We start from the raw sequence: 12,882 nt of genomic DNA, 5'->3' as shown, positions 1-12,882 counted from the left end.
ATTTCATTGTGGAGCTAGAGGAGTTAGAGCCCTGTCTATGTTGGTAGATAAGATGAGAGCACCCCTCCAGCTAGGATGGAGTCCGTCACTCCTCAGCAGGTCAGGCTTGGTCCTGTTTGTGGGTGAGTCCCAGAAAGAGGGCCAATTATCTACAAATTCTATCTTTTGGGAGGGGCAGAAAACAGTTTTCAACCAGTGATTGAGTTGTGAGACTCTGCTGTAGAGCTCATCACTCCCCCTAACTGGGAGGGGGCCAGAGACAGTTACTCGATGCCGACACATCTTTCTAGCTGATTTACACGCTGAAGCTATGTTGCGCTTGGTGACCTCTGACTGTTTCATCCTAACATCGTTGGTGCCGACGTGGATAACAATATCTCTATACTCTCTACACTCGCCAGTTTTAGCTTTAGCCAGCACCATCTTCAGATTAGCCTTAACGTCGGTAGCCCTGCCCCCTGGTAAACAGTGTATGATCGCTATGAGTGATGACCACATGAGTGATGGTTGCTGATAGTGGGCCTCTGTACGCCTGTGTAGATATTCCATTACAAATCTGCCGTTTCCAGATACAATAGTCATTTACAACATTAACAATGTCTACACTGTATTTTTGATCAATTTGATGTTATTTTAATGGACATGAAATGTGCTTTTCTTACAAAAACAAGTACGTTTCTAAGTGACCCCAAACTTTTGAACGGTGGTGTATGTACAATAAGTTGACTCACTTTGTCTCTCCCTCTCCTTACCTACCCCTCGTTTCCCTTTGTGTAAGCAAACGGTCATGCTTTTGTTAGTCCACTAGGGACCTGTTTTCATTGTATCACGTTAGTAATCGATAACCTATACCATGTGTGTATGTGTGTTTATGTTTAATTGAATAGAGCATCAATTAAACATAGTTAGTTGATAAAATAAATAACAGTCATCAGATGAATGATTGTAATGTCATGACAGTAGGATAGTCTCGAATGGAGCTCATCCAGTTTATTCTCCAGTGATTGCACGTTGGATAATAGAACGGATGGTAGAGGCGGTTACCCACTCGCCGACGAATTCTCACAAAGCACCCTGATCTCCTCCCCCTGTATTTTCTTATTTTCTTCATGTGAATGACGGGGATTTGGGCCTTGTCTGGGGGCAAAATTATATCCTTTGCGTCCAACTCATTAAGTGGTAACAATTCATCACATTTCTGGTACTTCAACAAAAACAAACTGGGTACCAATGTTTGGGATGGTACATGTTTTAATAGATTTCAAAGCTGCAAAGGTGTACATATAGTGAAATGTAAATACCACAGTAAAATCAAATGCACTTGTGAACCTAGAACAATAATTGTATATGCAGTCACAATGTCAGCAGTCTGTAACACTGACCTGGGAGCCACAACAACACACACTGCATTACACTTTATTACAGTATGTTAGTTGCCATGTCCTGTAATGGACTGAGTTATTCAATGACAACATCTAAACATAGCAATGGCCACCCCTAGTAAAGCGGTAACAAATGCCCTCCTCATACACCTCCCTTCAACACAACATCAGCCTTACCCCCTCCAATATTCAAGGCAAACCCCTGTGGGTTCATGTCAATGAAACATTCGATAGAGAACTGCCACTGTATTGGTGCAGTGGAACTCAGTGCTCTTATATAATAGCGGCAGCTTTGGCTTAATGGTGTCTGACAATGAGGCTGGAGTTTGGGCGGCCTGTCTATGGCAGGAAGCAGCACAGAGTGGTCCTCTGGCGGCAGGCCAGCACTGAGGAGCAGCTAAACCACCAGCCTGGAGGCAGAATTAAGGGAATTACTTGATGTGTGATTTTTGGCAGCATTTTCTCTCTGACGGAATAAAATACAAAGGAAAAGGGGATGAGCTGAGTACAAGAGCTCAGGTGCCTCTCCAATCGCTGTGGTTGAGTGAGGGGGGGGGTGAAGGAGGAAAAATATAGTCATTTTATTCAAAGCTAATTATCATATGCTTTTTAACAGACATTTTACAGTTGAAGTCGGAAGTTTACATACACCTTAGCCAAATACATTTAAACTCAGTTTTTCACAATTCCTGACATTTAATCTTAGTAAACATTCCCTGTCTTAGGTCAGTTAGGATCACCACTTTATTTTAAGAATGTGAAATGTCAGAATAATAGTACAGAGAATGATTTATTTCAGCTTTTATTTCTTTCATCACATTCCCAGTGGGTCAGAAGTTTACATACACTCAATTAGTATTTGGTAGCATTGCTTTTAAATTGTTTAACTTGGGTCAAACGTTTCAGGTAGATTTCCACAACCTTTCCACAATAAGTTGGGTGTATTTTGGCCCATTCCTCCTGAGAGAGCTGGTGTAGCTGAGTCAGGTTTGTAGCCCTCCTTGCTCACACACGCTTTTTCAGTTCTGCCCACAAATTTTCTATGGGATTGAGATCAGGGCTTTGTGGTGGCCACTCCAATACCTTGACTTTGTTGTCCTTTAGCCATTTTGCCACAGCTTTGAAAGTATGCTTGGGGTCATTGTCCATTTGGAAGACCCATTTGCGCCCAAGCTTTAACTTCCTGACTGATGTCTTGAGATGTTGCTTCAATATATCCACATCATTTTCTCCCTCATGATGCCATCTATTTTGTGAAGTGCACCATTCCCTCCTGCAGCAAAGCACCCCCACAGCATGATGCTGCCACCCCCGTGCTTCACGGTTGGGATGGTGTTCTTTGGCTTGCAAGCCTCCCCCTTTTTCCTCCAAACATAACGATGGTCATTATGGCCAAACAGTTCTATTTTTGTTTCGTCAGACGAGAGGCCATTTCTCCAAAAATTACAATCTTTGTCCTCATGTGCAATCGCAAACCGTAGTCTGGCTTTTTTATGTCAGTTTTCGAGCAGTGGCTTCTTCCTTGCTGAGCGGCCTTTCAGGTTATGTCGATATAGATCTCGTTTTACTGTGGAAATAGATACTTTTATACCCGTTTCCTCCAGCATCTTCACAAGGTCTTTTGCTGTTGTTCTGGGATTGTTTTGCACTTTTCGCACCAGAGTACATTAAGTTATGGCTGCAGCCCGACACCGGTACACCTATGACAACATCCAGCTCAAGTGCAGGGCGCGAAATTCAAAATCTATTTTTTTTTTATATTTAACTTTCACACATTAACAAGTCCAATACAGCATTTGAAAGATAAACATCTTGTGAATCCAGCCAACATGTCCGATTTTTTTAATGTTTTACAGAGAAAACACCACATATATTTATGTTAGCTCACCACCAAATAAAAAAGAGGACAGACATTTTTCACAGCACAAGTAGGATGCAAGTAGCATGCACAAGCCAACCTAACTAACCTAGAACCAACCTAAATAACCTAGAAAAAACTACCTCAGATGACAGTCCTATAACATGTTACACAATAAATCTATGTTTTGTTAAAAAAATGTGCATATTTTAGCTATAAATCAGTTTTACATTACTGCTACCATCATAGCTACAGTCAGAAATCGCACGGGAGTAGCCAGAGAAAATACAGACACCAACGTCAACTACTAATTACACATCATAAAACATTTCAGAAAAATATATGGTGGATAGCTAATGAAAGACAAAGATCTTGTGAATACAGCCAATATTTCCGATTTTTGAAGTGTTTTACAGCAAAAACACAATATATCGTTATATTAGCTTACTACAATAGCTAGCACACAGCAGCATTGATTCTAGTCAAACGGTAGCGATAGCACAGTTCGACAGATATATGAAAAAGCATCCCAAATTGGGTCCTTATCTTTGTTGATCTTCCATCAGAATGTTCTCCAAGGGGTCCTTTGTTCAGAACCGTCTTTATTTGGATCCAGAACGAACGATTTCCCTCTTGAATTAGCAAGCACACTGGCCGTGCGGCGCTAACCTCTCCTTCTTGACAAAATTCTTGCGTCGCATCACGTCTAAAGTCCAGAATAAATGTCAATAATATAATTAAACTATATTGAAAAAACATACTTTAGGATGATATTGTGACATGTATCAAATAAAATCGAAGCCAGAGATCATATTCACCTTTAACGAGGGTTTTCCAGGAGCCGAGTCCAGGTCCAACTTCGCGCCCAGGAAAAAAAATAAAGTGTGCACATCTCACTCCATGAGGTTGTGTTCAATCCCAGGACGAGATAATCAAGTCATTTCTGCTCTCACTTCTGCATGACACCCAGGGGAAGGCGTATGACGTGTTTCTACAGTCCTAAGTGACATGCCCTTTTATAGACAAGCTCTTGAAGAGAGACATCGATTTTGGAAATCTCACTTCCGGATAGGAAATGGGCTGTAAAAAGAGTTCTGTTCCATTTAGAGAAATAATTCAAACGGTTTTAGAAACTAGAGACTGTTTTCTATCCAATAGTAATAATAATATGCATATTGTACGAGCAAGAATTGAGTAAGAGGCCGTTTGAAAATGGGCACCTTTTTCCAGTTTTTCAATACGCCCCCTGCAGCCATAACAAGTTAATCTCTAGGAGACAGAACGCGTCTCCTTCCTGAGCGGTATGATGGCTGCGTGGTCCCATGGTGTTTATACTTGCGTACTATTGTTTGTACAGATGAACGTGGTACCGTCAGGCGTTTGGAAATTGCTCCCAAAGATGAACCAGACTTGTGGAGGTCTAGAATTTTTTTCAGAGGGCTTGGCTCATTTCTTTTGATTTTCCCATGATGTCAAGCAAAGAGGCACTGAGTTTGAAGGTAGGCCTTGAAATACATCCACAGGTACACCTCCGATTGACTCAAATTATGTCAATTAGCCTATCAGAAGCTTCTAAAGCCATGACATAATTTCTGGAATTTTCCAAGCTGTTTAAAGGCACAGTCAACTTAGTGTGTGTAAACTTCTGACCCACTGGAATTGTGATACAGTGAATTTTAGTGAAATAATCTGTCTGTAAACAATTGTTGGAAAAATGACTTGTGTCATGCACAAAGTAGATGTCTTAACCTCTATGGGATCGATGTCCCTCCACCAGGACGGTTGAGCTATTGTGCGCTAATGTGATTAGCATGACCTTGTAAGTAACAAGAACATTTCCCAGGACATAGACATGTCTTATATGGGCAGGAAGCTTCAATTATTGTTAAGCTAACTGCACTGTCCAATTTACAGTAGCTATTACAGTAAAACATAACATGCTATTGTTTGAGGAGAGTACACAACAACAAAAAACTGTTATCACGGCAACTGGTTTGATACATTCACCTCTGAAGGTAAATAATGTACTTACATTCAGTAATCTAGCTCTTATTTGTCATCCTGTGGGTCCCAGAGATATTTTTTGTATTATCTTTTACTAATGTGTTATACTCTCCTACATTAATTTCACAATTCCACAAACTTCAAAGTGGTTATTTTCAAATGGTGGTAAGAATATGCATATCCTTGCTTCAGGTCCTGAGCTACAGGCAGTTAGATTTGGGTATGTCATTTTAGGCAAAAATTGAAAAAAAGGTCTGATCCTTAAGAGGTCTTTAATAAACACCAAGCAAATTCTTACTGAAACAGTACTGTAAAATAAATGGTAACAATTTGTAAAATAAAGGGTAACACTGGTGGTTACTCATACTTATCTTTTATTTACAAAGTATTAACTAAGAATTCAACAAAAGTTGTTTCACTGAATCTCAAAGAAACCAAAATGTAATTCCTATACAATTATTAGGTAATTACTGCTTTAACTATGTAATTCCTACATAACTACCTGGCAGAGAGCTGTAAAACCAAGCGTTATTAAATAAAGCCTAACTAGGATTGCTCTTTAGAGAAGCAAAGCTAACAGTTTCTCCCATTTATTTTTCTTTCTCCTTTTTGCCAGTCTAAATTACAGTGGGATGTGCCTTGCCTCTGACGCCCAATTCAGTGACTTCCTAGATGGGATGGGCCCTGCACAGTTTGTTGGGCGACAGACATTAGCCACAACATCATTGGGTGAGAGTTACTAAACGCTGTGCTTGAGATAGCTCTGGAGCCAAAAGAGGTCCCTTAAATTTGATTTGATTTGATTTATTTATTCAACCTTTATTTAACTGGACAGATATATTGTGCAGTAATGGACAGAAGGGGCCACACCTCACCACATGCTCAAAATATATATTGTTTGTCTTAAAGTAAAAAGATTTCTGTGGTTTCATGAGTTAGGAAATGCATTAAAATGATGTAATGTGTATGAACCATACAGCCAACATTCAATAGTAGTAAAGTTTGTGAGTGTGAGTGACTATAGTCATAGATATGTTTATAATTATCCAGGTGATGTTGAAATAGGCCTGCTGGAGCGAAATGGTGGTTTGGAGGTGGAGATTGTGCAGGCCAGAGGACTCACACAGAAACCTGGATCCAAAGGACCTCCAGGTGAGCAAGGAGCTGCAACCATCATCTAATCCCTTTAGTACTCTGGGAGATGATATCCAATCAGTACTCAAAACAAACCATATATTGCTACAGTGGGGGAAGAAACAAAACAATTTTTGAGACACTGTAAACCTTGTTCCTCATGGTAGATTTCAAGATGTCAAAGTCTAATCTTTAATCTTGTAATCTGAAATGGGGGATGAAAAGCGTATCTGTGTGATCTGATTGCTTTGAGGTATTATGCGTTCCCTAGAGACACACAATGCAATAATACCTGTCTTCTCTTGTTGCCAGCGGCTTACATTAAAGTGTACCTACTTGAAAAGGGGATCTGTGTTGCAAAAAAGAAGACAAAGTCGGTTAGGAAATCCCTGGACCCTCTGTATAACCAAGTGCTGGTGTTCTCGGAGAGTCCACAGGCGAAAGTCGTTCAGGTAAGTAAAAACAGACTTTAGTCACCATTCACTCCATATACGTAGATGTTCATCAGTTTCATGTTCATAAGGGCACGCATTTGAAAACGTTTAAAAATGTTTTGAAACAGAAAATGATCATGAGCATCCAGGTCCAGGTAGTCCTTCCCCTTTTCCATCTGTTTTCTTCCGCTTGGTGCCCAATGAACATGGCCCTGGCGGTCTCTACGATAATTACAACGGCAGTGACTGCGGCAATCAAAGATATCTCTGAATATTTACTCCTTAAATACTCATTAAAACCTCAAATGCAGGACACCGGGCTAATGTTAACTAGTGTTGTTTTCTAATTATGTAGACTAGCCTATGAAGATGTAAAGACAACATCATGTAAAGTATATCTATAAGTGTAGAGTCATCTACCATCTACCATTACCAGTGGAACAAATTCCTTGCCCCAAAGGTGCAATCAGATGATGGAAAGTGCTCATTTGTACGATTGCTCCAGGAAGCCTGATATACAAGTCCACAGGAGATTTTTTTCCACTCATTCTTTCCTCCCTGCTCCCTCTCACACCTTCTTCCTGTTTACTTCTCACACACACACCTGTGGCCGTACAGACACACAAAATCGGTTTCTATTAGTATGGGATCAGGCTGGCCCACTCGGCTATGAGAACAAGCACAATGGAAGGACTGAAGGCATGCTGAGTTTACTCCACCGACATACATTAGTGACTGTGCCAAAGAAAGAATAAAGTATAGTGACTGCCCTATTTTCATATTTTGATAGCCTTATCCATTTGAGCCAGGCTCTATATATCCCAAGTTTAGTTTCTCTATTGAAGCCTCAAAAGGGCTCTGCATGGATATGGCTAACTAAAGTCATGCCCTAGCAGTTAGAACAGAACAGAGAGGTTAATAGCCTTTCAAAACAGTCACTGTTTACTCGACAGCTTGTGAATAATCCCAGCAATGATTTGGTGTCCTATCACTGCATAATTAGATCTTTGCACCTCCCTCCTTATCATTCTGTTCAGACACATTTCTGCCTCTAGGAGACTTGGCATGGGAACACAGGGATAAACTGCCTGGTTTTCTGGTATTAGAGAGGAAAGGGGATGTTGAACATTCATCTGAAATAACATTTTCAGAGGAGAACATTTACTCCTTTCTGTCATAACAAGCATTAAAGGCTTAAACAGAACCCAGCCCCTCTGCAAAATGTCCTCTGGAAACCTGAGGTTGAGGAGGAACCATATTTGTAATGGATGCCGAGGCAGGGAAACAATCTTTCATTCCAAAGATTGAGAGAAATCAGTAGAGGTGATTTGTCTACTGAGTCCCAGAGGAAATCAATTATGGTCATTGATTATTTTGTCCTGCAGTAAATAGCATCTCTGTTTGTCTCACTGACATTCCCATTTTATTTCTCCAACAGGTGATTGTTTGGGGAAACTACGGACGCATGGATCGTAAATGTTTCATGGGTGTCGCCCGCATCTTATTGGAGGAGCTGGATTTGACGAGCATGGTGATTGGCTGGTACAAGCTTTTCCCCACCTCGTCCATGGTGGACCCCACGATGGCACCGTTGATCCGGCACTCTTCCCAACTGTCCTTGGAGAGCACCGTGGGCCCATCCTTTGAGCGCTCTTAAGAACTTTGCTTACTGGCTCTTTTTGAACACACCCTTCCCTTTGTGTGCCACCCAAAAGAAATGCACTACCCCTTCAGAGGGACATATACTGACCGTAGTGTACTGCTCTGAGATGGTTAGTGACACTGGCCTTGCACTGTTTTTCAGAAGAAAACAGCAGATAAAGGGGGCACCATAGGTCTAGAAAGACTTTGAGAATAGGATTTCCTTATTCTTACTCTTGACTTGGGCTGTTTTTTTTTTACATGGCCCCAGATAATATGTCAGTGCGTGTCATGGGAGCAAGAGAGAAGTTTGCAAACCTCTTCTGGGGAGGTTTCATTCCTGTGTTCTGGTGGCAGCCATTGGGTCTGAAGCTGAAGGTTGCAACACAGAGGGGAATGTGCAATATCATGGTTATAATGTAGCTGGTACAGAAGCAAACAAGCCAACACAAGTTCTAGACATCTACCACCAAGGGAAGCAGATTATCTCTACAATAAAATAAGCCAAGCTGAGAATTCAAATTTAAATTGAGCTTAAGTGTTGTTTGAATAGATTTAAGATTGTCTTTGAAGCTTGGCTAACATTCTAACAGTTTCAACTGTGCCAATTTACCAGTAAGTGTCTTGACTTTGTGGCTTGTGCCATTGTTCAAAAGGGTAATTTTGGAACGGAAACATCTGATTACAGCTCGTGACAGAGGCACTGAAGCTTCAGTTAGAGCTGCCCTTTTTTAAATTACAATCATCATTATGACACTGTCAAAGCAGGTAGTGATTAACACAACTCCACAAGTGAAGCAGTGAGGAAAGCTTGAAATATATTTTTTCATCATCAACAAAGGTCTGAGAGGAAATATGACAGATATATAATTAAATCAAATGAATTTACAGAAAATTGTAGAGCTGTAGGGTAATGAAAATAACATGTATTTTATTTGGCCACTTTATTATAGATGTTTTTTTTATGAATGTTAGTCTTGAGTGAGCCAAAGTGTGTTTTTTGATTTATTTGATTCATGTTCAAAGGGCAGAGATGCAGAACTTGGTAGCATAGTAAGGTTGTAGCATTAGGTGGTAGCATCTGCATGACACAATACCGTATTAGCTTATCACAAAAGAATAATAGTAAGCATGAGATATTACAAGGGAATGTGAAACAGCACAAGTTGGTTAAAACTAAATTGTACATTGATTGAGGAGCTAAACGACAAAACACACACAGTGCCAACGAACAGTTAAAAGTGGTTCAACGTAGAATGGTCGGGAAATAAACAGAAGATTATGGCCAATGTTCTGGTCAGAGGGGATAGGATGGACACCCATGGCTTTTAACCATTCACTGGAACATTGTGTATTATCCTTAACATGTAGCAGTTAAATTCAGATTTATGAAGATTATTGCAATTCTGACTTATGTGCTACTGTCGAAAACAGAATAGCTGTATTAAATATTAAGAAACAAGTGTATTTGGTCCGTTTAAGTACTATACAGAACACCTGGATCTAGCTAGAATGAGCCTACACGTTGTGTATAATGCATTAAGTCAACATTTTTATGAAATGTAAAAAAATATATATAAAATATGGAGACAACATTTTGAAAATGCTGAATTAACTTGAAGACTAAATTCAAGTCTTAAGATGAACATTAAATTGTAGGCACAGCATCAAAGTGGTAAAGATTAGAGCTCACTAGAGCAGGTAGCACTGGTACAGGAATATGATACTAAAACTTACTGTTTTGAAACATGTATTTTTCCAACCAATATCTTCATTTTGTAAAGCAATAAGTAGCAGCACCCATCCACAACAATCCACAACAAACCTCCATGTTTTGTCCCTCGAAGTGTGATGTATAAGGCTAAAACTATAATTAAGCTAATACAACCTGTAAGTAATTTATATGCAATCCAGTGTAGACAATAAGTTTAGCACCTGTGTAAAGTATGTATGTACTGTATGTATGTATGCATGCATTTGTCAGTTCAAACATATGCATACACTTATACACTTATACGCGTACGCACCACGCACATGTGTGTGAGTGTATAAGTGTATGAACTGACAAATGCTACATCATTAGGGTGGTACAATAGGACAAGATTAAACAGAGTTGGTGATAGTATGAGAATCAGTTTCACTCACAGTCTGACCAGAAAACTCATTTACCACATTGTAACAAGTTTACAATCAAAAAAGAAAACATTTGGATTGAACCTTTACTAGCCTGAACATGTTATATAGAATAGACATGAAAAGAAAGATGCCATATTATTAAAGAATATTGGAAAAACTAGTTAAGGATTTAAAACATTTGTAAAAAGTGCATTGTACTGTACGATTGTATTTTGTAAATTTCACACATGAAAAAAAATATTTTGATCAAATGTATAGATCAAATCAATCTACTTATCTTAACTGGAATGTTTTTGTATTTGTTATTTCTTTGTGCCAAAGTATTTTCTTTTTATATGTAAAACAAACCTTTTGGGAAAAATCTATGTTTTCAAAAATAACTGATATTATTTAGTACCATGTAAACTGAAAGATACACATGGCATTAAATAATCTATCTCCATTTTAAAACTGATGGAAGGTTTTAGTTTGAGGAATAACCTTTATCAATTAAAGATAATACCTCCCAGGCTTCTGTTCCTTATACCATTACTTTCAAAATCAATTTAAAGTAGCTATATGAAAAATTAATCAAATCAAATAATATTGACATTGCATGGTTGTCATTCACCTACTTTAGTACTTCAGTGTACCATTTTGGATTTCCAAAATGAAAGGAACATGGTTTATTGTAAAATTGACCAACTGTGATATAATAAAAAATAAATGTTATGATTGAATGAAACACATTGGTATTGTAGGAAATGTTTGAAGAATGCTCAAAATATTAACCATGTAACTACTTACAAGTGCAACCCGATTTCAAATTTAACTTGTGGTTGTTTCATATATCTCAGCCATAGAGGTATGATATCGCCTATCCAACAGTTTAATTAATGGGTCTGATGCAGTGGTGTGTGACTTTGAGTTTGTTATAATGAGATGTTTCAATATGGTTAAATGGTGGAGAATGTCAAAAACACAAAAATATGCTGTCATCAGAATCCCTATCCCTTTTGTTTTACTCGTATCTGTCATGCACATCTAAATTCATTACCATCAATTGTGATGCAAGTAGAGGCCTTAAAAACACAAGAATCATACCAGATGACTTAACAATCCTAAAATGTAATTCAAGGAGCAAAAAAAGTGTGAAAATGTGAACAGTTTTTTTCTCTCCCATGTCTCAACTTATTTTGAATTCAATTTTGTCCAATGCTTATTTTTTCACAGTTTCATTTGCCCCATGTTGGCGTCTCTGTTGCTATGCGGGTTTGGGTATTTAAAAGAGGAAAGCACTGTTTTATGTTCATAAAATACATGGGTGTGTTTCAACTAGACCCAGAGCATATCATTTTCTTGTGCAGAGGTGTGGGATGAAATGGGGAGCACATCCTTTCTGATGCTGTTAAGCATGTGGATCCTTGGTTTATTCACAATAATTTATAACATGAATATTTGAAATTCTTTCAAACTAATTGTTGAGTAATGCACAATTTGGTGAATTATTATTCTATTCCAACTGTCAATAAAATCGTTTAGTCCTATTTGTAACAACATGTTGTGAACATTGCTGTGTGTATCTTTGACAGACAACATGAAATCAACAGATTATGGTAAGCAATAAAATCTATACCGATACAGTAATGTTAATTATTTATGAACGGATTATGTAAACAATGCAACCTAGCCTAAAGTCATATTTTCTGCATTTTCAGTGTCTTGGCCGTAGAATAAAGTTACCTACAGCATTTGTAGACTGTATAGGGCACTCCATGGCGGTCATAGACAGAGCACAGCCTGGTTGTTGGTTGTCCTTTGCAGAGTGCACATTACTCTGTGTCATGGTTTTAAAAAATGAATTCCATGTGGCTGCACATGTCATCCCAGTACAGTATCTCAGCCCCTCTTCAGGTGTCCCAACTTTTCTTTCAACAAAAAATATCCTTTTGTCAGCAAGACACATCAATTATTTCAGGCTACAAGAGTGTAAACCCAAAGACAATTGCTGAATGTCATTACACTTTTTGAGCTGTTACACAGTAAATCAAATGCCGCGAGTGCACAGTGCAGTTTGGATGCTGGAATTACTTTGGAGTAACTTACTTTTTGAATTGATTTGTTTGAATTGTTTGAATAGACCTCCGAAGGTCACGGTATAATTCGGCCTCTCGTCCTTTTTCGTGTGAATGTCAACACAACAGACTTCTGCTTGTGTCTGGCAGCCTCTGGGCTCTCCCTCTCTTTTATGATCCGCTTCAACTTCCTCTGATTAGATTAGTGTGTAGTACAGTAAGGTCACACTCATCCACAC

General features: G+C 38.9%; 1 protein-coding gene across 2 annotated transcripts in view; it reads left to right on the top strand.

The window, feature by feature from the left end:
- Positions 1–12,127, top strand: part of rims4 (regulating synaptic membrane exocytosis 4) — a 50,602-nt gene extending 38,475 nt beyond the window's left edge. For both annotated transcript variants that reach the window (XM_071334632.1, XM_071334631.1), the window contains exons 3-6: positions 5,861–5,973; positions 6,295–6,396; positions 6,691–6,830; positions 8,251–12,127. In XM_071334632.1, the coding sequence (XP_071190733.1) occupies positions 5,861–5,973; positions 6,295–6,396; positions 6,691–6,830; positions 8,251–8,469 (574 nt within the window). In that variant the 3' untranslated portion in view covers positions 8,470–12,127. The remainder of the gene's footprint in view (positions 1–5,860; positions 5,974–6,294; positions 6,397–6,690; positions 6,831–8,250) is intronic.
- Positions 12,128–12,882: the final 755 nt, after the last annotated feature.

This window comes from Salvelinus alpinus, chromosome 12 (assembly GCF_045679555.1).
Source record: "Salvelinus alpinus chromosome 12, SLU_Salpinus.1, whole genome shotgun sequence".
Lineage (NCBI taxonomy): Eukaryota > Metazoa > Chordata > Actinopteri > Salmoniformes > Salmonidae > Salvelinus > Salvelinus alpinus.
Note: the sequence above shows the minus strand (reverse complement) of the source record. Positions and strands in the feature narration are given on the sequence as shown.